General features: G+C 37.4%; 1 protein-coding gene across 6 annotated transcripts in view; it reads left to right on the top strand.

Moving 5' to 3' along the window:
• Window positions 1–24,132, top strand: part of RABEP1 (rabaptin, RAB GTPase binding effector protein 1) — a 175,377-nt gene that overhangs the window by 142,480 nt on the left and 8,765 nt on the right. For all 6 annotated transcript variants that reach the window (XM_032498489.1, XM_032498486.1, XM_032498484.1 and 3 more), the window contains 8 exons: window positions 750–885; window positions 3,206–3,384; window positions 5,490–5,621; window positions 10,098–10,565; window positions 11,804–11,908; window positions 13,596–13,712; window positions 18,916–19,014; window positions 23,010–23,150. In XM_032498489.1, the coding sequence (XP_032354380.1) occupies window positions 750–885; window positions 3,206–3,384; window positions 5,490–5,621; window positions 10,098–10,565; window positions 11,804–11,908; window positions 13,596–13,712; window positions 18,916–19,014; window positions 23,010–23,150 (1,377 nt within the window). The remainder of the gene's footprint in view (window positions 1–749; window positions 886–3,205; window positions 3,385–5,489; window positions 5,622–10,097; window positions 10,566–11,803; window positions 11,909–13,595; window positions 13,713–18,915; window positions 19,015–23,009; window positions 23,151–24,132) is intronic.

Genomic DNA, 24,132 nt, shown 5'->3' with positions numbered 1-24,132 from the left:
TTTGTAAGACAGAATAAAGCAAATGATTCTGTAATCACTTTCTGGGGCAAGATTGCATTTTATTTTGGTTATAACTATTTCAGATATTAGACTATATTGTTAATACTTAATTATAGTTAATTGTTCAACAGACATAAGGCATTTAAAAAAGATATGATTTGAAAAAGTATTCTGCACTTGCCTTCAAGTTTGTGTTCACTGCAGTGTGAGAGAAGTTATTTTTTCCATCATGACTTCCTCTTTTTTCCTTCCATGAATGAATGTATGTCTGTGAAAATGTCTCCTTTTTGTAAATTTAAGGCATTTGGAATTACCTCACCAGAAATCAAAGAAAAGCAGACTTACAAGAGTATGATACCATTTATATCTTTTAAAAGTACTGTTTAAAAAAACAACAACCTGGGTTCACTGAGTTTGTGATAAAATGAGCACGTGTGTGTTGCTCTGGGAATACAAATTGGAACCACCTTTTAAAAGCAAGGTACAAAACTGTTACATGTAATCTCAATTGTATATTTACTCTGGTAATGATTATGGATAATGCCTAGTATTAAATATGTTATTTTCCCAGTTTTCTGTAGTAAGTATGTGTTTGTTTTTTAATTAATTATAAATGTTAATTTTGGGGGTAAATTTAAACTTATGTAAATATAAATGTGAATTTTTTTAAGGCACATCCAGAACTAACCATTATACCTGAGGCAGAAATTGTTGGAAGTTTTAGCTTAATAGAATTGTATTTTTTTCAGGTTAAAGAACTGAATCACTATCTGGAAGCTGAGAAATCTTGTAGGACTGATCTAGAAATGTACGTAGCTGTTTTGAATACTCAGAAGTCCGTTTTACAGGAAGATGCTGAGAAACTTCGGAAAGAATTACATGAAGGTAGGTATATATTCTTTATATTTTTAATCTTAGTCTCTAAGAGAACTGTGTGAGTAAAATTGGTATTGATAAATAACAATAACAAATTATAAAATACTGATCCAACATGCTAGTAATTCAGTTTAAGCTTTGCAGTTGGTTTGAATGTTCTCATGAAAAGCTGGGATTGTCAGGTCTGCAAAAATGCTTGGGTTGTTAATGGCTTCTCTTTCCTCCATGACCCCTTTAATAACTTCACAAAGCACAAGCTCTGGGCAAGAAGGTAGCAGGGAATTTCTGCTTAAACTGCTTTTCCCCCATTTGATAGAGGGGGTTAGCAAAAGTGAAAATGGGACAGAGAGGGCAGATGGTGTATTCTGGTGTCCTTAAATAGCATCTCTGATTTCACTAGCTTGGTAGCAGAATGATGCGGAAATTGACTATTTTCTCAGGATAGGGGAAGAAGGCTCATCCTTTCCCGCTTAAATAAAAATATACTTTTGTCTTTAATTCTTCTAGTGAATCTTACATACCTGGGGTTCTTAACCTTTTTGTGTCACAGGCTCCTTTGGCAGTTTTGTGAAGCCCTCTCAGAATGTTTCATTTTGTTTAATTTTTTTTTTGGGGGGGGAGGGAGGTAATTAGGTTTACTTACGTATTTTTTTAGAGGAGGTACTGGGGGTTGAACCCAGGACCTTGTGTTTGCTAATAAGCATGTGCTCTACCACTTGAGCTATACTCTCCCCCCAGAATAATGTTTTTAATACATAAAACACATAGAATTATTAAACCAATTATATTATAAAACAGTTATCAAAACATAAATAAGTGAAAACTTGCATAGTAATGTGCTGTTTTATCAGTGCATTAAATAACAAAGTCTAGTAGCAGGTCTAATCACTACTGTAACTTTGAAGTGATGATGAGCATAACTAATATATTAAGATATCTGCAGTAACTGTGCTGAGATACAAAAATATCTATGACTTCTGTTGTGAGATGGGAGGGGTACACATGGGCCAGATCCCGGAGACCTTTATGCTAAGGATTTTGGATTTTATCATACGGGTAATAAGGGGCCTCTAAAGGGTTTAAAAACTTTTTTCCCCTAAATAACAGCTTTACTAAGATATTTCACATGCCATGAAGTTCACTCTTTTAAGGTGTCTGATTCAGTGTTTTTTTTTTTTTAATATATTCACAAAATTGTACACTGTGACCACTAATTCCAGAACGTTTTCATTACTCCAAAAAGAAATCCTACCCATTATCAGTCATTTCCTATTCTCTTCTCCCCCCGAGTCCTTAGCAACCACTAATCTACTTTCTGTCCCTTAGATTTGCCTATTCTGGACTTCTGTATAAATGGGATTATATATGTGGCCTTTTGTGTTAGGCTTCTCTGAAAGGTTTTAAACCTCAGAGTGGTAATGTTTTCTCTTTTAGAAAGTTCAGTTTACCAGCAGTGTGGAGGGTTGACTAGAGAGGGCCAGACAAATGGCAGGAAGAGTAATAAGAGGGCTCCTGTTGTGGCTGTCTGAGTCCTAAATCTAAGGCAGAGGCGGAAGGTGCACGTCATACCCCACAGGAGGCAGCTTTAGAAGGCCCCTGTCACAGCTGAATGTCTTGGGTGAGGACAGTCAGAAGTATGAGTTGTTTCTCTGGTTTCTGGCTTGGGTGACTGGGTAGATGGGCAGATAGATGATACCTTCTGCTCTTTTTCTCCGAAGAAGATGGCCACGCTGATGAGTATCAACAACACAAGCATTTACGAAGATTCTTTGGCTTCTCCTGAGAGGTTAAAACTAAATGGACTCAAGAAGGATTCCTGGATAACATTTATCAGAATGTTCTAAAGACAGTTAGGAGTAGTTACTGTACCTTTGGCCTTTAGAGCAATGTTTCCCTAAGTGTATTCCCTAGAACACTTGTTAAGGGCACTATGGAAAGAATTTTTTGTTCAAGTAAATTTGGGAGATACTGTATTTTATATCAACTTACAAGAGAACATAGACATGCTTAAGACCCTGAGTTCAAAGTCCTGCAGTAGTAAATAAATCCTTAAAGAAAAGTTTTTAACCCAAGGTTTCCAAAACTTAATGAGCACAGAAATCTTTTTTTCACACATTCCTCTTCCTAGGAGCACACTTTGGGAGACTCTGCTTAGAGAGGTGGTATGGGGACAGTTGCCTTGTCCAACAACAGGTTGCCCCTGGGTTCTTGTCAGAGGCAGAATCTGACACCGGAGTCACCACCAGCCAGATCTGGTCCAGTAGTCCTATGTTAAAGAAATTGCCTACCATTAAAATACAGTTTTTTTGATTGGCGGATTCCTAAACAGTTTGCCATCTCTTGGAGCAAGAGCGACAACAACATAACCAGTTAAAACACACGTGGCAGAAAGCCAATGACCAGTTCCTGGAATCTCAGCGTTTGCTGATGCGGGACATGCAGCGAATGGAAATTGTGCTAACTTCAGAACAGCTCCGACAAGTTGAAGAACTAAAGAAGAAAGATCAGGTGAATAGCAGTTCTGTAGGACTTGTTTTGTTAATAAATTTCCCCAGCTCACACATGATTGCATTACTTTATGCATATTATAGATTGACTTAAGCCTGAAACAAAGCCATGTGTACCATTTCAAAAAACATAATAGCTGCATTTGAGGGATTTTGTTTTTCAACTTTAAAATGGCCTTGTCTGGGGGGAAGGAAACTAGAAATGATCCTCTTCAGAGTCTACAGGATGCAGCAGTGCATATTTCTGTGAAAATCTTTTGTCTACGGGTCTGTCCAGTTCTCCTAGGGCTCCTGAATTATGTTGGGCCAGGCCATGTCCTTTGTGAAATTGCTCTAAAAGCCTTATTAGAAGGTGATGGTGGGGATGGAGAGGCTGAGTGATATGAAAAGGCAGATGTCTAGAGTGCTGCATACCCAGGACCTTGTTTTCTTCCTGCTTAAAAGAAATTTTTTAAAGTACGTGAATAAAACAAATACATCCTCAGGTTAAAAATCTTTTGTTTGTATAAAGTGATAAAGTACCGTCTCACACATCGCCCCTCCCAAAAGTAACTACTTTTGTAAACAGATGTGATCAGTTTGGAAAGTAGTCTTCCAGACCACTTCTGTGTGTTTATAAAAGTGTATATTTCCCCCTCCCCTACCCATACATCTGGTATCATAGTGTAAGTAATTATTCTGTAATTTATATGTCTCATAAGGATCATCTTGGATGTATCTTCACATCAGAGTTCTGTCTTAGTTTTGTTAACTGGTTATACTGTAACTGATTTCATTCTTCTTTTTGTAGTGGGCGTCTAGATAGTTTCTTTCTTTCTTTCTTTCTTTTTTTTTTTTTGTCTGTCATTTCAAACAGTGTTGCACCTAATACTCTGTTCTACATTGTTTATATGTGCAGGTATTTCCCTAGGATAGCTATGTAGATGCTTTTCTAGGTATTGTAAGAAATATTTTAAATTATCTTGTGTAATTTAATTCAGATTTTTTCAGAAATTTCCTTTTAAAATTTCTGTCTCTTGATTCTGATTCATTCGTCTTGTATGTAGACAGTCAACTTAAGGATTTAGATTCTAAAGTACAGATCTAATCATGCTCTTCCTGCTGCCAATTAAAACTGGTCATTTAAGGCCAATATATGCCAGCATTGTGCTAAAAGGCTTTATATATAAACCTTTGTCTCATGTGGTTCCCAAAACAGACAGACACACAACAAAACTTTCCAGTGAGGTTAGGAAATGGCATATCTGAGGCTTGATCCAATCTCTGAATTCATAGTAAGCACTTAATCACTAGCCCCTTCTCCATGCCCCTCACTACTCATGTGCCTGCCCCCTTTTCAGTCACATCAGATTCTTCAGCACCTTCCTACGTGTCTGCCCTTCAGTGCCCCGTGCCTTCGTACGCGCTTCCTTTCTCCCTGGAACCCTTGCTTGTCTCCTCTCACACAATTGACAGACTCATCTGACTGATTCTTCAAGATCCAGCTGAAGTGTTACCTTCTTTGGGCCCCTCTTCTAGCTCTCAGATGAAATCTTTGTTTTTTTTCTCCTGTAGAACCTTGTACATACGTGTGTAGTAATGTGACTGTGTGTTGTCCCTCCCCACTAGACTGTTTTGTGGGAGGCACTGAGGGTGTCTTATTCATCTTTGTTGAGTCGAATATTACATCATCTTCAGTCATTCCTTTGTATTTCATACACATTTGTACATGTTTCTAACGGATATGGAATTGTTAACTTTTTCCTGTTTGTTTTCCACAATAACTTGAAGGAACATTCTATATAAATTCTCTTTCTCAGATCACTTGAAGAAGAGGGGGTGATTTGCTTTCTTTTGTTTTGCCTTTCACGTGGTATACTTTTCTTAGAAGCTTTTTCCTGATTTTTTTTTTACACCAGGATTCATACTTTTTGTACATAGTATAAAAACATTTTATTGTGACTAGATGTCCTTAGATGTGATTATAAAACAAATTTCAGTGTCCAGTTTTTTCTTATCATAAAACTCTGTTCTTTTTTATTTGTTTTGAATGATTAAATAACTTTATGAATCATTAAGTATAGATTACCTGGGTAATATATATATATTTTTCTTCCTGACTTTTAGGAGGAAGATGAACAACAAAGACTTAATAAGAGAAAGGATCCCAAAAAAACAGATGTTGAGGAAGAAGTAAAAATACCAGTAGTGTGTGCTTTAACTCACGAAGAACCTTCAGCCCAGTTGTCAAATGAGGAGGTACAGTGAATCTGTAGTTAAAATCACTGTATACGTGATGTTAACATTTTTAACTTCTCATCTATCAGTCAGTTGCATTGTTCATATGGGAAGTGCGTAGTAGCACAATGATGTTACTTGTTTTCAGTTGTTTTTACAGCATTATCGGTAGGACTGTTAGAAGTGCGTTGCAGTTTCCCTCACGGTCTGTGAAACAGATGTTCTTTTCTCTAGGGTTCCACAATTAAAACAACAGAAGAAAATGTAAATACTATCTGCAAATTGATATGAATAATAAATGTTGCTAATACTTTGAGCTTTTGTTTAAAAGAGATTGTCTACAGTGTTGAAACACTTAATCCCCTGTAGCATGTACTTGAGTATTAACAAGTAATAGATCGTAAGCCCTGAGGACAGGGTAGGGGTTGGCAGATTGTGACGGGGTGGGTGGGACATTTCAGGTAGAGTAGAGAGACCTGGAGGTGGAAAGATGAAGTGATGCTCCTGTGGCTTCAGCACCTCTCACCCACGCTGTGAGAGGGTCTCCTTGTTACGTTTCCTGTCTTCGGTCAGTCCCATTCCACTGCACCCTCAGCATTACTGTCAGAGTTGTTTTTCTCATGTGCAGCTGTAGTCAGACTACTCCCCTTTTCAGAACTACCGCTGACTCCCATTACCTATGGAATTAAGTGCAAGGTCCTCACTCAGAGTCAAGACCCTGTTTTAGCCGCATTGGTTGTTGTCTTGTGCTCTGCTCTCCGCCTTGCATGTTAGTTCCTTCACCTGGAATGCTCACCTCCCTCTGCCTTTCTGAGTTATGGAATCCTTCTGTTCATCCTTCAAGACTCAAGCTGATAATCCCCTCTTCAGGGAAGGAAATGCTTCTGTTAGTTGCCATTAGGGTAAAAACTAAGGTCCCCAGCCTGCCATACAAGGGCCTTCACAGTTACGTGACCCTTCTAGCCTTAACCATGCTCTCCACTTCATCGGGTCCAGCCAGACCTTTCTGCTAGCTGGCCATGCTCATACACACTGTTTATACTGTCCCCGCTGTTTCAAATCTCATATTCACTTCCCCACCCCTTCCTCCTTTTTCCACTTGGTGAACCAGTTTCTGTTAAACTGGATAAGGGTCTTTTCTCACTTTGAAAATTATCGTGTTTCTGTTAGTTTGTAGATTTACACTGAGCCATGTATAATCTACTTCCTGATGGCTCATATTTCCACGTTTATGGATTATTTGACATTGAAAAAAATGCTTTAAAAATCCTAGTGGACGTTTGAAAAGTATGATGTAATTGTTTTTGTACATTCTCTTGGATCATACCCTGAGAATCTTGGCCTGATTCTGCTTTGCATTTTTTTAATAGTTAGACTTCCAAGAGAGTGTCTCAGTTTTTGGGTACTGCCAAACATCATATGATTTCTGCATCATCCAGTCCTATGTCCAGGAATGTTTGGGAAAGTTTCAAACTTTTCAAAAAATATTTTAACAGGAAAACAGGAAAGGAAGATTTGTTGTGATTTATAATGAAGTGCTAAAATTTTTTTTTCCTGTTTTAACAGATTTATACTATATATATTATGCGTAACATTATTTCCTGACATTTGAAATATCTTACAGACTTTCAGATCTGATATTTTGCAGTTTGAATGTTGAATGTGCTTGTTTCGTGTTGAGAGTCATGCCAGTTTACTTTAGCCTATTGATTTAAAGCTAATATGGGATGCTTTACAGAGTTAGTCAGACTTATTGCTAAAGACATTTAAAATTTGTAGGATCTTATATCTTCTTTAACCAGATGCTTAGAATATGCTTTTCTCACTACAAAAGTAGTGTATGTTCATTATGGAAAATTTGGGAAGTACAGAGAGTCATACAAAATAAAAATAACTGATAGTTCTGCTACCCAGAGATAGCCACCACTTACATTTTGGTATGTACCTCTTCTTTCCCTCTTTTTCTTTTTTCATTTCCAAAGGTAATGTGTGTGTTTCTATTTCTACTTTTAAAACATAATCCAGATTGTAACTCTACGTAATGTTTTATGTACATTTCCCCCCCACTTAAATCTATCTTTAAAGATTTTATCACATCAGTAAATGTTTTCCCCTAAAGTGATATTTAATGGCTGACATGTAAATTTAACATAATTCCTTAATTTCCTACAGATTGATTTGTGGCCAGGTTTTAGTTTGTAAAGGTGACTGAGTGATGACACAGAGAGGTTAATGCCATTGAAAGAAAAGTTGAATGTTACAGTCCCTCTAGAAATGAGAGTCATGGCATATCGTGCAGACCCACGTGGAGAAGCACCAGAGTTGGTCGTGAGGCAGAAGGGCGGGCAAGGGGAAAGTGTAGACCACAGCCATTATTGGGGTTTTTTGAGGAAAAGGCAGAGCAGGGTAAAGAGCATAGGACTGGCTGGTTTGAATAACTCCGGTGGGTTTTGTGGCGTAGAGCCTGTCTTCAGTTTTCTGATGCCTGGCCAGATTTAGGGTAGGGGAAATACTGGCTTGATGTATAAGAGTTAGATAACAGAGTTGTTTGCAGGGTATGGATTTGGAATTGGTTAATTTGGATATGAAAGATATACTCATAGGCAAGTTGTTTATTATTTCTAGGAATTAGCTGGCTTGGGAGAGGCAGTCTCTGTGGCCAACAAGGCCTTCAAAATGTCAAAAACATAAAATACAGAAATGAACATGATTAACACACTAACAGATAGTCAAGTTATTCATTTTTCACTAGTAAAAATTTTTTTCGTAATTATGAATAATGCCATAATGCCACTATATGTAATTCTTCCTTATATACAAATTATTATGTATTTACCTGATTACTTCCTTAGTATAAGTTCATGAGAAAAGAACTGCTGAATTTAAGAGCGTACATCTTTTAAGGTATTAGAACATGTTATTGAATCATCTTTCAGAAACCTTGAAACAGTTTACTGTCCCCTAGAAGTATATGTTCCTTGTGCATACTGTTGTCAGCATGGGAAGCTGGTATGTTTTAAATGGCCCTCACAGGTTTTTTGCCCTTATCCTCTTCCCTTTTTGGTGTCACAGTAGCATTGTATTTGATAGCGTTAGATGTCAACTTCCTTTGTAAGGTGACACAATGGGCTTTCATTCCAGTGTTTTTAGGATGTTTGTTTGGGATCTTTGCCGTAGCTAGCTCGGTATGTACCAGATTTGTGTCCCTCGGCCGTCTTAATTTTGCAGGTTAAAAAAAACCTTCAAAAAGAAAGAAATGGAGTAATTAACATAAAATTTGTCAACTTTTTATTATACCAAGTAAGAATTTTTTTTTGGCAGGGGTGGTGGTGGTGGGTAAATTAGGTTTGTTTATTTATTTAATGAAGGTTCTGGGGCCAAGTAAGAATATTTTTAAAACATTAAAAAAAATCTGTATTTCAGTCTTTTTCAGTTCATTTATAAGGAATGGCATTTAACAATACTTTGGAACTATGCTGCACCATGTGTAAAAAAAATTGAGATGGAATTCACATAACCAAAAATTAACTGTGTAAAGTGTGTAATTCATTGGCTGTTAGTACATTTATAGTGTGCAGCCATTACCTGTGTCTGGTTTCAAAACATTTTCATCACCCTCAAAGGAGACCCCCATGTATCATTAAGGAGTCACTCTCTCCTTTGCTTTCCCCTCGGCCTCTGGCAGCCACTGATTTGTTTTTGGTCTCTGTGGATTTTCCTGTTCTGGAGATTTCATATAGATGGAATCACACCATATGTGACCTTTTTGTGTCTGGCGTCTTTCACTTAGCGCACCCCTTATTTAATGTGTTGATCACACCTTGCTTGAACTTGGTTTCCAGTGTACAGCATTATTCTTATTTCCCTTCTATTCTGGCTACTCCTTCCTCTGCCCATCCTGAAAATGGACAAAATTGATGTTTCTCAGGGTCTTGCCCTTGGCCTTCATCTCATCCTACTTACCCTCCTCATCCTAAGTGTTCTGATTTGCTGCTGTGGCTTTAGGTATTACTATATGGTGGTGACTCCCCTGTCTCTGTCTGAAGACCTCTGTATCCCTCTGCTGGGTGCATATCTCCACTTGGATATACAGCAGGCATCTCATGTTCAGTATAGCCAACACTGAATTTCAGGAGACCTTCCCTCATTCCTTTGTCTGGGCTGAATTCCTCTCCTTGAGCTCCCAGAGCATTCAGTACATAGCTGTAGCCTGTCATTTTATTAAATATGATATTCTAAAAGCCTGTTTACTTGTTTATTTTTTTCATGAAACTGAAGGCATCTTGAGGCCAAAGATTGCTCACAGTTGTATCCTGAGTGCATGGTTTAGTGCCCAGCATATAGAAGACACTCAGTAAATGTTTGTTCAGTGAATGTAAGGAGGCAGGACACTAATGATTATCATGAGTAATATGCAGCAAAATATAAAGTATGATAGTTTTTCTCTTTGAAAATAACAAGAATTGTCTAACTTGGCAATATGTTTTCACATTTTAGGAGCATTTAGATAGCACCCATGGTTCGGTCCATTCCTTAGATGCAGACTTACTGTTGCCATCTGGGGATCCATTCAGTAAATCGGACAATGACATGTTTAAAGATGGACTCAGGAGAGCACAGTCTACAGATAGCTTGGGAACCTCAGGCTCCCTGCAATCCAAAGCTTTAGGCTATAACTGCAAAGCAAAATCTGCTGGAAACCTGGACGAATCAGATTTTGGACCACTGGTTGGAGCAGATTCGGTGTCTGAGAACTTTGATACTGCCTCCCTTGGGTCACTGCAAATGCCCAGTGGGTTTATGTTAACCAAAGACCAGGAGAGAGCAATCAAGGCAATGACGCCAGAACAAGAAGAGACGGCATCCCTCCTCTCCAGCGTCACCCAGGGAATGGAAAGCGCTTACGTGTCCCCCAGCGGTTACCGCTTAGTCAGTGAGACCGAGTGGAACCTCCTGCAGAAAGAGGTGAGTTAGCTGCTTGACTTTTTTCCTCTTGCTCACTTTGAGAGATACTGGTTAGCTCTGGATTTGTTGTTCATTCAAGAGATCATCCCTGGAGTCATTGCATGCACCTGTTGGCAGAAAGTTTTAGCCCATGTTGTCTGACACTTGTCATTGTCTGCTTTGGCTGTTCCAGGTAATTGTGACAGAAAAGTGAACTTACTATCTGATCACGTTGAGTGTGAACTTCTCCACCTGAAGTCACACCCCTGAAGTTGGAGCAATCTGCCTGAATAGGATAGCTGAGTTTGTGTAGCCTGAGTTTGGTTTGCTTTACTGTTTTCTATAATCTCAGTCCTCTTCAATTTTTCCTTGAGGTCTAAAGTACAAATGCTTATTAGCAGTTGATGCTGAGAGTGAAAGGAAGGGGTGGAAAATACGGGAGAGAAAAGAAGGCAACTTTTAATGAGGTTAATTTCCTCCTAATATTATTTACAAACTCAGAAGTAAGATTAGGAGATAAAAACTTAGATATGTATTTGCATGGTGCTTTGCAGATTACAAAACCTTTTCACATACCTCTTCTCTTTGAGCTTTGTGGTAATAGTGAAACAATCAGGGCATGATTTTCTCCAATTTACAGGTGAGGAAACTGGCTCAGAAAGGTCAAGTGAGTCCTCAAGTTTCCTCTTTGATTTAGTAGCAAAACTTGGGTTAGGATCCAGGTTTTCTGACTTCCAGTGCTTTCTTTTACCCAGGGCTACTTCTTTTAAGGAAGCTGTTGATTAGTAAGTGAAACAGCTTACTAAGCCTGAAAGAACCTCTTCTCCTTGGTCTCATGCAAAGCTTGTGAGAAGGTGCTACTTAATAGTTTCATACCTACTTTGTAACTGGAGCTGGTGAAATGGTTAATTGGCACTCACCCGTCCCCCAGCCCCCGTCTTGGTTGGGTAGTGTTGGTTTAGATTGTGGGTGCCACGGTGTAGTACCTTTTGCTTCCTTGTGTTTCCCTCAAATGTGGTGTTTTGTGTCTCTTAGCCTCTTGGTGATAAAGTTGTGTCCCTTGTCTTTCTGTCATACTTGTATTGGAGCTTATGACTTTTTAGAGTCCAGCTCTCTGTTGTACCTACTTGCCCTGAGTCCCTGAATAAGTTGTCTATTCCATTTTCTACTTCAAGTAACATAACTGAGACTGTGCTTGTGTTCCTCAATGTAGACTTACATTGTTCTGCCTGATAAGAGGTAATTTTGGTGCCCTTCAGGTACATAATGCTGGAAATAAACTCGGTAGGCGTTGTGATATGTGTTCCAATTATGAAAAGCAGTTACAAGGAATTCAGATTCAGGAGGCTGAAACAAGAGACCAGGTGAGTTTCTTTGGGGTGTACAAAATTGGTGAGCTGTTGTCGTTTTCATTGGAGGTGCAGAATTACTTGCTTCTCCCCTCCCATTTGCTTTATGACGTGTATCCGTCTTGTTAAATCTGAATAATCTGGCATATGCAATGTCAGTTACATGTCCAATGGGAGCACACTGTACAACTTCTGCTTTTGTGTCTTTGGTTAGATTCCCCAACACCACACAGGTCAGCTCAGCTGGCGTGTCTCCCCTCCCAACCTGTTCCTTCTGCCCAAGGCCTAAAAATGTTATTGTTATGAATAACACATGGAAAGGGCTTTATGATAAGGAGATTCAGGGAGATAAGAGGTTGACTGTTGCCTGTAATCAAATAAAAGCTTAATTGGATATTATATTAATCAGTATTTGGAATCTTCATTGCATAAATTTGTTGAATTGATTAAGGTTATTTTACACGGTCACAGAAATTAAGATTTTGTAGATTAGGTGTGCTGAGATTGGTAAGTGCCTTTCCAAATACAGTACCTAATAAAGGGCTCCTTGGTAACATTTAGGAAATAACGTAGAATTTCATGAGATTAGGCTTGTGAAAGTATATGTAAAAAAAAATAAGATAATTTTTCCTTACATTTCTAAATTGTTGATTATTATTAAAATTATTACCCTAGTCTTTCAAAATAAGCTTAAACAGATTAGAATGATGGTTTATTGTTTTCAAATGACATTGGCATTAATTTCCTCCACATACGCTTTTTTTGTAGATGTCTCAAAAGTAAATTCCCAAAGCTATTTGTGAAGCTAATATAGTTGGCTTCTGATAGTGTAGTGTGGGAATGCACTGTGTTGCATTCCATAGTCAGTTCAGTAGACCTTTTACTCTTGCTTCATCTGTGCAAGCACTTTGCTGGGTTCTGGGTATTCAGATACGGATAGAACACAGTACTGCCCATTGGCAGCTCTCAGTGTTGCAAGTCAACTATCAGTTCAACGTAGAACTAACTAGGGGAGGGTAGAACCATTTGACTTAACTATGGGCTCAGGGAAGGTAACATTTGAGCTAAAGTTTGTTTTAGTGCTGGAGTAAAAATTAGGAAAAGAAGTGGGGAAAGAGTATTCAAGGAGAGGAAAGATGTACAAAGGGGCATTTATAAAGGAAGATGATGTGTTCTAAGAAATGTGAATAGTTGATGTATTTGTGTGGGGGGTGGGGGAAAGAGAGAAAATAGTGGGAGAGGAAGCTACAAAGGGAAGGCCATGATGAGATCATTGAGGGAGGGGTAATGACTGATGGATTTAAATTTTACCCTGAAGATTTGGGGAGGCATTTATGGATTTCAAGTAGGGAAATAAGATTTGACTTTTGTTTTAGAAATATTTATTGTGTTAGTGTGGATAGTAGATTGGAAGCAGAGGATAGAATAGAGTCAGGGAGGCCATTGCCCTAGCCTAGAGAACCTGGGAAGAAAAGCAGATATTTTCAAATGCGATAATGGATGTGAAAAATGATTTAACTGTTAAAGCACAGTAGTCATTGAATGAAGTATTTCATCTCTCTTTTTTTTTTTCCCCAAATGGAGAAATCCGTTTCTCAGGAAAAAAAGATTAGATTTTAAAAGTTTCTGGAATTAGGGATTTTTTTTTAAATTTATGAAAGAATTCTGGTGCTTCCGTCTAACTAAATTTAAAATTGTTCAGGTGAAAAAACTACAGGTGATGCTAAGACAAGCAAATGACCAGTTAGAGAAGACAATGAAAGATAAACAGGAACTGGAAGACTTCATAAAGCAGAGCACTGAAGATTCAAGTCACCAGGTAAATGAGGGTTTTTAGATTGTGACCCATGGGAGATTACTGGGTTGTTCAAATAAAAGAATTCTGAAAACAGTAATGTTTCTTTCTTGCCCTGAAGATTTGGCAGTTCTGTTTTCCCTGAGATAAAAAATATCTCTAACTGGTGTTTCTCTGGTGTTTGTTTTACAGATTAAAAAAAAAAAAAAACTTTTGAAATAACTGGCTAGTAAATTACCAGGAGGCTCTGGTTCTCCTTTCTCCTTTGATTCTTATTAGGTTTTTCTGCTGCAGGAGAAAGTTGCTGATAAGAAAGATACTAGTTATCTTCTTTTTGACCTTTAAAAAAGTGTAATACATTGAAAAAACCTAGATACATACAGATATACCAAACATATCTGAACTAACATCTGTGTAGCCACCATCAAGATCAAGTAATAGAACATTAGCTGGTACCCCAGAAGCCCTCAGTTTCCCCCTCCACTTACTGCTTCCTCCCCAGAAGTAACTATGGTTCTAACTTCTAACACCATTAGATTAGTTTCGTCTGTTTTTTTAACAAATGAATCATATAGTATGTATTCTTTTGTGTCTGTCTTCCTCCATTCAGCATTGTAAGAGTCCTACTCGTGGTGTATGTGACAGTTGTTTATTTTCATTGTTGTGTAGTTGTACCATTGTATGAATATCATAATTTGTCCATCTTAGTGTTGAGCGTTTTTGGGTTGTTTCCAGTTCTGGGGTATTATGAATAATTCTACTTCGAAATTGCTGTTTATGGCTTGTTGCACATGTGACTGCCGGGTATATGCCTAGAGTGGAATGTCTGGGTCAAAATGTTCAAAATGTATGTCACCTTTTGTAGATAATAATGCCAGTTTTCCAAAGTGGTTGTATGAATTTATACTCTAACCAGCAGTGTATGAGAAGAATTCCTGTGGGTTCACAGTCATGACAGAGACTATTTTATTAGTTATTTTAATGATAGACCTTTTGGTGGGTATGTAATGGTGTTTCATTATGACTTAGTTTGCATTTCTCTTAAGATTATTTAAGTTATTTAGTATTTATCACGTCTATTGGCCATTGGGATATCATTGTGTGTGTGTATGTGTGTGTGTGTGTGTGTGTGTGTGTGTGTGAAATTACTTCTCAAGTCTTATGCTAATTTTCTACTGGGTTGTCTTTTTTTTCTTTTTAATTTTCAATTTTGGTTTTTCTGATAGGAGTTCTTTATATAGTCTTATTAGAGCCTTTTGGTGATAAGTGTCCCAAATGTCTTCTACTTAGTACCTTATATTTTCATTTATTTTAATGGCATCTTTTGATGAACAAAAGTTCTTAATTTTAATGTAGTCAAATTTATTGATCTTTTCTTTATGATTAGAGATTAAAAAAATATTTTCTTACCCTGTGGTTATGAAGAATTTTCAATATAAAAGTGAATATATGTATGTACATGCATGACTGGGACATTGTGCTGTACACTAGAGGTTGACACTCTGTAATTGACTGTACTCCAATTAAAAAAAAAGAATTTTCATATATTTTGTAGGAGCTTCATTGTTTATAGTCACTCACATTTATATTTAAAATCCATCTGGAACTGACATTTAGGTATATGCTGGAGATAAGGGTAAATTTGTTATCTATCAAGTGAATTGTGCATGTGTGGGTCCGTTTCAGGACTCTGTTTTATTTCATTAGTCTGTCTATTTTTGTACCAAATTATGTGCTGTAATTTATACTAAATTTTTCATTTGTTTCTTTTTTAATAGTTTTTTTCTCTGCTGAGAACTTTGTTTTATTCGTTTCATGAGTATTTACCTTTACTTCATGCAGCATAGTTACAGTAGCTACGTTAAAGTCTGATAATTCCAGCCTGGGTCATCATGGGGTTGGCATGTGTTGATTTTCTTTCCTCTTGAGAATTGGCCACATTTTCCTAATTCTTTCTATGTCAGGTACTTTTAGATTGATCTTGGAAATTATGAATATTTTATTGTGAGACTCTGGGTTCTGTTAACCTGAGTAGGTTCAGTTCGTAAGTTCTGTTTTGCCTTCTGTGAGTGGTAGTTCCAACGTCAGTTCATTTTTAAAAGTTTTGCAGTGCTGCTTTGGATCTGTCCATGTGTGTGTAGCACAAAGCTGAGTGTGAGACCTGTGCTGGCTCATGGACAGAACCAGGGGTTCATTTTCTAGCTGTCTCCTCTCAACACTGCTCTACTCTTCACTCCCAGGGACCGTGTCCTGGCCTTGTGATCAGAAGACAGTTGTGTGTCCTGTGCTGCTGCAACTGTTGCAGCTTTAACTGGGGCAGTTATCAAATTCATGCTGGCAGGAAAGTAGGGGGAAAAATACAAATAGACAGGAACTGCTGTATAAGTTGTTTCTTCCCATTTTAATTTCCCTCCCTAAACTGTCTTGCTTTTGCTTATTTTTCAGAGTCCTCAAGTATACCATTGCTTTTTGTATTTTATCCAGAGTTTTTATTTATAATCATGGAAGAGAAAGGCCTTGGTGAGCTTAGTCCGTCCTGGACAGTGCCAGATCTCCATTCTTTCATATTTTTATTAGGCTTATCTTTTTCTTTCCACCTTCATTTAAGAAGGCTACTCTGGCAAGGTATAGAATTCTGAGTACTTACATTATTTTCTTTCAGCACTTAGAAGTTATTATTTCATTTTTTCTGGCTTCCATGTTTCTGATGAGAAGTCAGCTATCAGTTTTATTGTTGCTCCTTTGAAGGTAAAATGTTGTTTTCCCTGGCTATTTAATTAATTAATTTATTTAGGGTTGGTTTGTTTGTTTTTGGCAGGGGAGGTAATTAGGTTTATTTATATCTTTTTATTTTTAGAGAAGGTACTGGGGATTGAACCCAGGACCTCTTTCATGCTAAGCATGCGATCTGCTACTTGAGCTATACCCTCTCCCCTCTTCCCTGGCTATTTTAAAGATGTCATTTTTTGGCTTTTGTTATCAACAGTTTTGCTGTGCTATATACCTAGGTGTATTTTTCATCATATTTCTGCTGTTTGGAGTTCACAGGGTTTCTTGGATCTCCTAATTGATGTCTTACATTGGAATATTCTTAGCCAATTGTCTCTTTAAAAATTTGTTTTTGTTTATATATATATATTTACACACACACAGAGTAAAGTGCAGAAACCTCAAGTGTACAATTTGATGCATTTTAATATGTGAAGAATTGTACTAGGATAATAATCATATATATATAGATTAATCAAAATATAGAACATTTCTAATACACTCATACTCTTTACTAATAAATAAATTCCGCACCTTCCTCTACATAGAGATAAGTCAGTGTTCTAACTTCTAACGCAATGTTTTAATGTTGCTTGTTCTTGGACTTCATATAAATGGAATCATACAGTCTATAGCCTTTTGCATCTGGTCTGTTTGGTCATTGTGTCTGTGAGACTAATCCATATTGTTCTGTGAATCAGTAGTTAGATTTTAGTGCTGTGTATATTCTGCTGCATGAATATACCATGATTCATTTATCCATTCTACAGTTAAGGCATATTTGAATTGTTTCTGATTTTTGGCTGTTGTGAATGAATGCATTTTCTAACATTCTGTTCATGTCTTTTGGTAGACCTGTGGACCCATTTCTCTTGAGTATATGTAGGAGTGAAGTGACAGAGTTTTTGTGTAGATTTATTTTTAGCTTTACCTAGCTATTTCCATTGGTCATTGTTTCTTTCAAATATTTGTATCTGTTAGACTTTCTCATAGCATCTATATATGGCTTCTTTAACCTTTCTTCTGTATTTCCTATCATTTTTGTCTTTGTTCATCTTCTTCAGCTCTGTCTTCTAGGTCACTGATTTCTCCTCAAAAAGATCTGTTTAACTATTCAATTGAATTTTTCATTTGGATAATTGATTTTTTTTAGTTCATTATTTCTATTTGGTTATTTTTTCATTGTTTCCGGTTTTCTGGCAGTTCTCAACTTCTAAACAGATAAAATATAATTATTTTAAAGTCTGTTGCTAATAATTCACATATCTGATTTCATGGTAGACCTGTTCTACTATCTGTTTTGGTTTTTATCATTTCCTTTTTTAAATCATATTTTTTCCTTGTGCATTTTTACTTGAGTGCTACACATTATATATGAAAGTTGTTGAAATAGCATAGAGCCATTTTTCTTACGAGAGACAGGCAACTAGTTGTAGTAACAATCCTGGATCATCTTAGTCTGTTTAAAGGAATTGAGATTATATGAAGTTGTGAAGGTTGGATTATTTAAAATTCTTCCCTTACTCTGGAGTGTGGCTCTTTGGGGAACCAGTCCAAAGTATAGGGTGTTTACCAGGGATCTCTTTGTGTGGTGGGTCTTGGACTCATGACTTTTGCCACCCTGTCCTAGGGTTCTCACATGCTCTGCTCAGCATCTCACTGTTGCATCTGTTTCTTTTGGAACTGGCACGTGCTTCTGGAGAGGAGTTTTTCCAGATGCTACACCCAGTTCTCCAGGTATCCTCATTGTGGTTCTTGGCTCTGTGATTCTTTTTTGCCTTGTTCTCCCATGACTTCACATCAATATCTTTCATATTTTTGTTTAGTTTTCTTAATTCTCAATAGGAAATTTGGTTCACATTACCTAATCTGCCACTCCTGGAAGCAGAATTCTGACAATAATTATTTTTTAAATGTCTAAAATCTATTTTGATTTTATAACTCTTATATATGAGTCATCAACTTTCACATAAACTCCTCAGGAACATTAAAACCAATTCAAGGGAATTTATCATGTGTCTGTTGCTCTTAAATAAACAGTCTTAGAAGATTGCAGGTAGTTCAGAGAAGATCCATTTATCCTTTAAACTGTGGGGGTTTTTTGTGGACAGAGTTTAAAATTTTTTATTGATATTTAATTAAAGACTTTAAGAGTAATATTTGTAAGTAGGTCACATGGATTAAATCTGTCTCAAGACCCATATAATGCCACTTGTTCATGTACGGCTGCATGTGACCCCTGGGGACTTTTGGTACTGTCTTGTGTCATCTGTGTATGTGAGGCTTTGTGCACAGCAGATGCACACATATCTGTTGAATGAGTGATGAGTGGGTTATGATGAACTAATAAATCAGTTTTGGACATTATAAATAAGCAGGAGATGGAAGGGTTAGTTTCAGAATAACCAGATTCCTAGCTGTATATTTTCTGTGCATGTATTTTTTTTTTCCTTTCAAGATCTCTGCACTTGTCCTAAGAGCCCAAGCATCTGAGATCTTACTTGAAGAGCTGCAACAGGCGTTTTCCCAGGCAAAAAGGGATGTTCAGGAACAGATGGTAAGTTAACATTTAAATAAACATTAACTTTAAACATATTCCTTTTTGTTCTATCTTGAAATCATCTTTGATATGACATTATCTCCTTGGCCAAAGTGGTTACTATTATGTTCTCCAGGGCCTATGGAACATTAGTAATGGACAAGATTATGTAAAGATAACATTCCTTTTTAAACCTACCTTTTGACCCCCTAGAATCACAACCTTTAACTTATTTTTCTGATTTGAGAAACCTGAAAGAATAAACTATGGGTCAGCATTTAATTTTCCCTTCCAAATACAAGGTAAAAGTAGAAATCTCTCAAAGCGCTAGCAGTTGCAGCTTTTGAGTGGTCACTGTGCTTCTCCTGGGCAGCTAACTTATTTAAAAACAACCTCATTAATTCCACGGGAGTTACGGTAAAACGTGCGCCATAATCACTGTGGTGCTGGGGAACTTCCAAAAGGCCATCAGTTTTGAAAGGGACAGGGGAAGAGAGCTTCCTGAAGAAGAGCTGGCAGGAAGCTCTACAGCTTTGGGCTTCCTCCTCACCAGTCAGGCTCCACTTGCCTCGTTCTTCTGTTTTCTCAAAGTTGGGACCCTGCATCTGATGGCTATCTGTAAATTACAGCAGTTGGTCCTAATGGGATGATCCTACACAGTTGCTTCTTGTCCATCCCTTCCAGGGATGACATAAAACAACAACAACCAAGAAAACAAACCCTAAGTCATATGGTAATAGGTTGTTTTTGATTGGCATGGGACAGGTGTCTGAATGCCCCTTGAGCTGATCCCTAAATACTAGCCTTGGTCTGTTGAGAAACATCTCATTCTGATCATTGCCCAGGGAGATTTTCATATCTTTTCATTAATTAGAGAGTATGTAATAATAATCATTGATCTCAAAAACACTGTTACATAGTGACAGAGTTTCGTGGTGGTTAGCCTCCTTACACTGTCCCCTCTTTTTCCTCTTTATCTTTTAAAACTCATCTGCCTTTGCTAACACGTTTCAGGTTGATTCCATTTAAAATGAAATGTATTGCAGGCGACATTGAAGAATTGTTGAAATTAAGGTTGAGGTCTTGTGAACTCTTAATACATTACTGTGTTTTGAAATTACCTTTAAAGCTTCATACTCTGAGGAGAAAAGAGAAACTCAGTTTCTTATGCTTCTTCAGAGAAGAGGAGCACTGATAGTGGTTGGGATGGTAAAATCCCCTGTTTATTCTGAAAAATTTCAAAACTTAGAGATGTTTATGGAATGAACACTTAATAAAGTCTTTATTTAGATTTACCAGTTGTTAATATTTTGCTACGTTTTTACATGCTTGCAATTGCTTCTCAGTCTCTTTCATATATATATTTGGGCTTCCTCCTCACCAGTCAGGGTCCACTTGCCTCGTTCTTCTGTTTTCTCAAAGTTGGGACCCTGCATCTGATGGCTATCTGTAAATTACAGCAGTTGGTCCTAATGGGATGATCCTACACAGTTGCTTCTTGTCCATCCCTTCCAGGGATGACATAAAACAACAACAACCAAGAAAACAAACCCTAAGTCATATGGTATTATATATGTATGTGTATTACATGTGTATATATGTTTCTCTTTCTGAGCCATTTGGTAATACCTTGTAGACATAATGACACTCCTAAATATTTCAGTATGTATCTCCTAAGAACAAAAAAGTTGTTCTACATAATCGCAGTACTGTTATTACATGCTTAAAATGTAACCATTGTCCCCAGAAGTCCTTCAGTTGTTTTATGGATGGCTTTACTTTTTTTAACTTTAATTTTTTGATCAAGGAACCAATCACCACATATTGTATTTTGTTGTCATGTCAGTTTAGTCTCTTTTAATCTAGAACACCCACCTACTTTTATTTTTTTGGCTTTTATGACATTAACATTTTTGGGGAACCCAGACCATTCGCCTTGTAGAATACATTTGTCTTGATTATTTCCACATGGTTAAGATTCAAGTTAGACATTTTGGCAAGAATATTACATGGATGAAATGATTCAGTGGAAAGTTCATAACAAGAGGCGTGTTATGATGGGTGGTTCCATTATTGGTGATGTTGTTTGATCACTTGGTGAAGGTGGGAACATAATAGTTTCAGAATGACTACATTGATACAACCACCAGCAGTAGACCTACTAAGTGAAGTTCAGCTTTTCTTTGTAGAGTTGGCCTCCCATATCCTTGGGTTCCTCATCCATGGATACTGACTGTAAGTGACTTGAGCATCCTGGAATTTGGTATGGGAGGAGGGGGTCTTGGAACCAATCCCCTGTGGATACTGAGGGACGACTGCAGTTCTTTGTACCCTTAGAATGTATCCCAGGTAAGGGTTTACAGTCTGGGCACTGTGTTCAAGGTTTTTCTCTCTGTGGTTGTTACCAATTTGATACAAATGGAAACAAATAGAGCTAACAATGTATTACATTTCTGGATTTTCTTTTTGATTTACTTTTTTGTTTTTTGAACAAGCAACATGATTTGTAAGTCAGAACTGTAGAAGTGTATAGACACGCAGAAGTTTCCTACCCCTTTCCCACCCCTGTCCTATCCCTTGCATTTCTTATCCCTTTCACCTTGTTCCCACCCACCCTCATACATGATCATTTAAATCTATTTTTGGTTTATCCTGTTTTCCTCTTTGCAAAAATAAACAAAATAAACATTTTCTTCCTTCCCTTCTTTCATATCCAGAAGGTAGTGGAATGCTAATACTTTGTTGTAAATGTGTTGAAAGTGAGCGTAAAGCACAACTGATTCTGGTCTAAAATAAATAAAAGCCTGTAGAATTAACTAAAATGTATGCATGACCTTGCCTGCCTCCCAACACCCTATTTGTCCTTCAGGATGCAGCTGCCACCTCTGGGAAATGTTCCTGAACCCTCTCCCCAGTTAGGTACCCTTCTGTCCTTCTGTCACTGCTGTACCTGTTCTCTGTTGTAGCACTTGTAGTATGGTTGAGTAATTTTGGGTTTACTTATCTTTTCCTTCACCTCACCACTAGCTTCTCCAGAGCAAAGCCTGTCTTTTATCCTGGTTTTCCCCATAGGCAGCAAAATGCCTAGCATAGAGTAGTAATTGCTAAATAAATGTTGGACGTATGACTAATCCACATTTATGTGTTTAAGTTGAATGACTTAGTACTAAAAATTAGCAGAAATACTTCTGCAGAATTTTATCTTATACTTAAGTTAGCTGAAATAACTTTCATGTTATATAAATTCACATGAAATACTAAAATTGTTTTATACTTAAGTGAGCAGAAAATATAGGAGCATGTTCCATTTTAAGAATGAGTTACTCAGTGGGGAGGGTGTAGCTCAGCGGTAGAGCATGTGCTTAGCACGCGTGAGGTCCTGGGTTCAATCCCCAGCACCTCCATTAAAAATAAATAAATAAGCCCTAATTACCTCCTCCCTGCAAAAAGAAAAAAACAAGCCCCCCCCCAAAAGAATGAGTTACTCAAACATCCTGTATTTCTTAAGCACAGAGCCTCTGATAGCTTCTAGTAATTGGGGTCCTTGGGCCATTCACAGTGGTCCTGAGCATGAACATAGGTATATGTAATGAAAGGGGAAGACACTGATTTTTTTGTCTCCCTGCTTCCTGTGGAATGCATGCTGTGAGGAAACAGGAGTTGTCTTAGAGTACACACTCTATTTGATACATCCTGATTGTGTCAGCCTCTTTTATGAGCTAGAGATGCCAGTCCACTCAGCTAGTGCATGGAGAAATTCATTACTTTTAAGCTGTTGGTAGAAACAGTGGAGAATGAGCTCAGATACTTGCTTCATTTTCTGTCTCCTTGAATATATGTAAGGGCTATAAATCAAAAATCTCTTAAGCTGCTTTTTGTAGGTCTTACAGAGCTTTATTATGTACCCTCCATCCTCAGCCCTCATTTGGTTTGGCCTTTATTTTTCTCTGGTGCAGTTATCAGCAGATAGGATTTGCCTTTCTGGCTGTGGTTAATATCTGTTTCTGTTTTAGGCAGTGCTGATGCAGTCACGGGAACAGGTCTCAGAAGAGCTGGTGAGGTTACAGAAAGATAATGACAGTCTTCAGGGAAAGCACAGCTTGCACGTATCACTGCAGCAAGCAGAGGACTTCATCCTCCCGGACACCGCAGAGGTAACTTACTCTCTGTATGCTCAGAAATGCAAATATGTACGTTTTCTGAAATGACTACAAATTCTTTTTTAAAACAGGCTTTATTGATATATAATTCATGTACCAAATAATTCACCCAATTTAAGTGTACAGTTGTCATTTTTAATATATTTCAAATGTATAGCTATCACCACACTTTTAGCTTTTAGCACATTTTCATCACCTCAAAAGAGAAACCCCTCACCCTTTATCCAGTCCTCCCACCCCAAGCCTTAAGCAACTACTAATCTACTTTCTGTCTATAGATTGTCCAGTCTCTCTTTCTTGTGAATGACTCATACAGCTTGTGGTCTTTTGTGTCTGGCCTCCTTCACAAACCTTTTACGGTTTTCAGAGTCCGCCCGTGTCAGCATGTATCATCACTTTGTTCCTTTTTATGGCCCAGTAATACTGTACTATAGGAATATTTTGTTTATCCATTTGTCTGTCTCTCTTTTTTAGATGTGATATTTTTATCCATTTGCCTCTTGATGGGCATTTGGGTGGTTTCCACTTTTAGACTATTATGAATAATGTTGCTATAAACATTCACATACAGGTTTTGGTATGAAGATATGCTTTCATTTCTGTTGGTTATAAACCTAGGAGTGAAATTGCTGGGTCATATGAGAACTGTTTCATCATTTAAGGATTTCTCCACCCCCTCACTACTATTGGTTATCTCACTTTGCGATTACAGCCACTCTGGTGGGTGTGAAGTAGCATCTTACTGTGGTTTTGACCTGCGTTTCCCTAATAATATTGAGCATCTTTTATGTGTTTATTGGCCATTTGTATATCTTCCTTGGAGAAATGTCTATTCAGATCCTTTACTTAATTTTAAATTGGATTATTTTCTTTTTACTTTTTAGAGTTATAAGTGTTCTTTATGTATTCTCTCTATAAGTCCCTTATCAGGTAAATGATACTTTCTCCCACTCTGTGGATTGTCTGTTTAGTTTTC

The sequence above is a fragment of the Camelus ferus genome, chromosome 16, assembly GCF_009834535.1.
Source record: "Camelus ferus isolate YT-003-E chromosome 16, BCGSAC_Cfer_1.0, whole genome shotgun sequence".
Lineage (NCBI taxonomy): Eukaryota > Metazoa > Chordata > Mammalia > Artiodactyla > Camelidae > Camelus > Camelus ferus.
The sequence above is the reverse complement of the archived record's forward strand: the minus strand, read 5'-3'. Positions and strand labels throughout refer to the sequence as shown.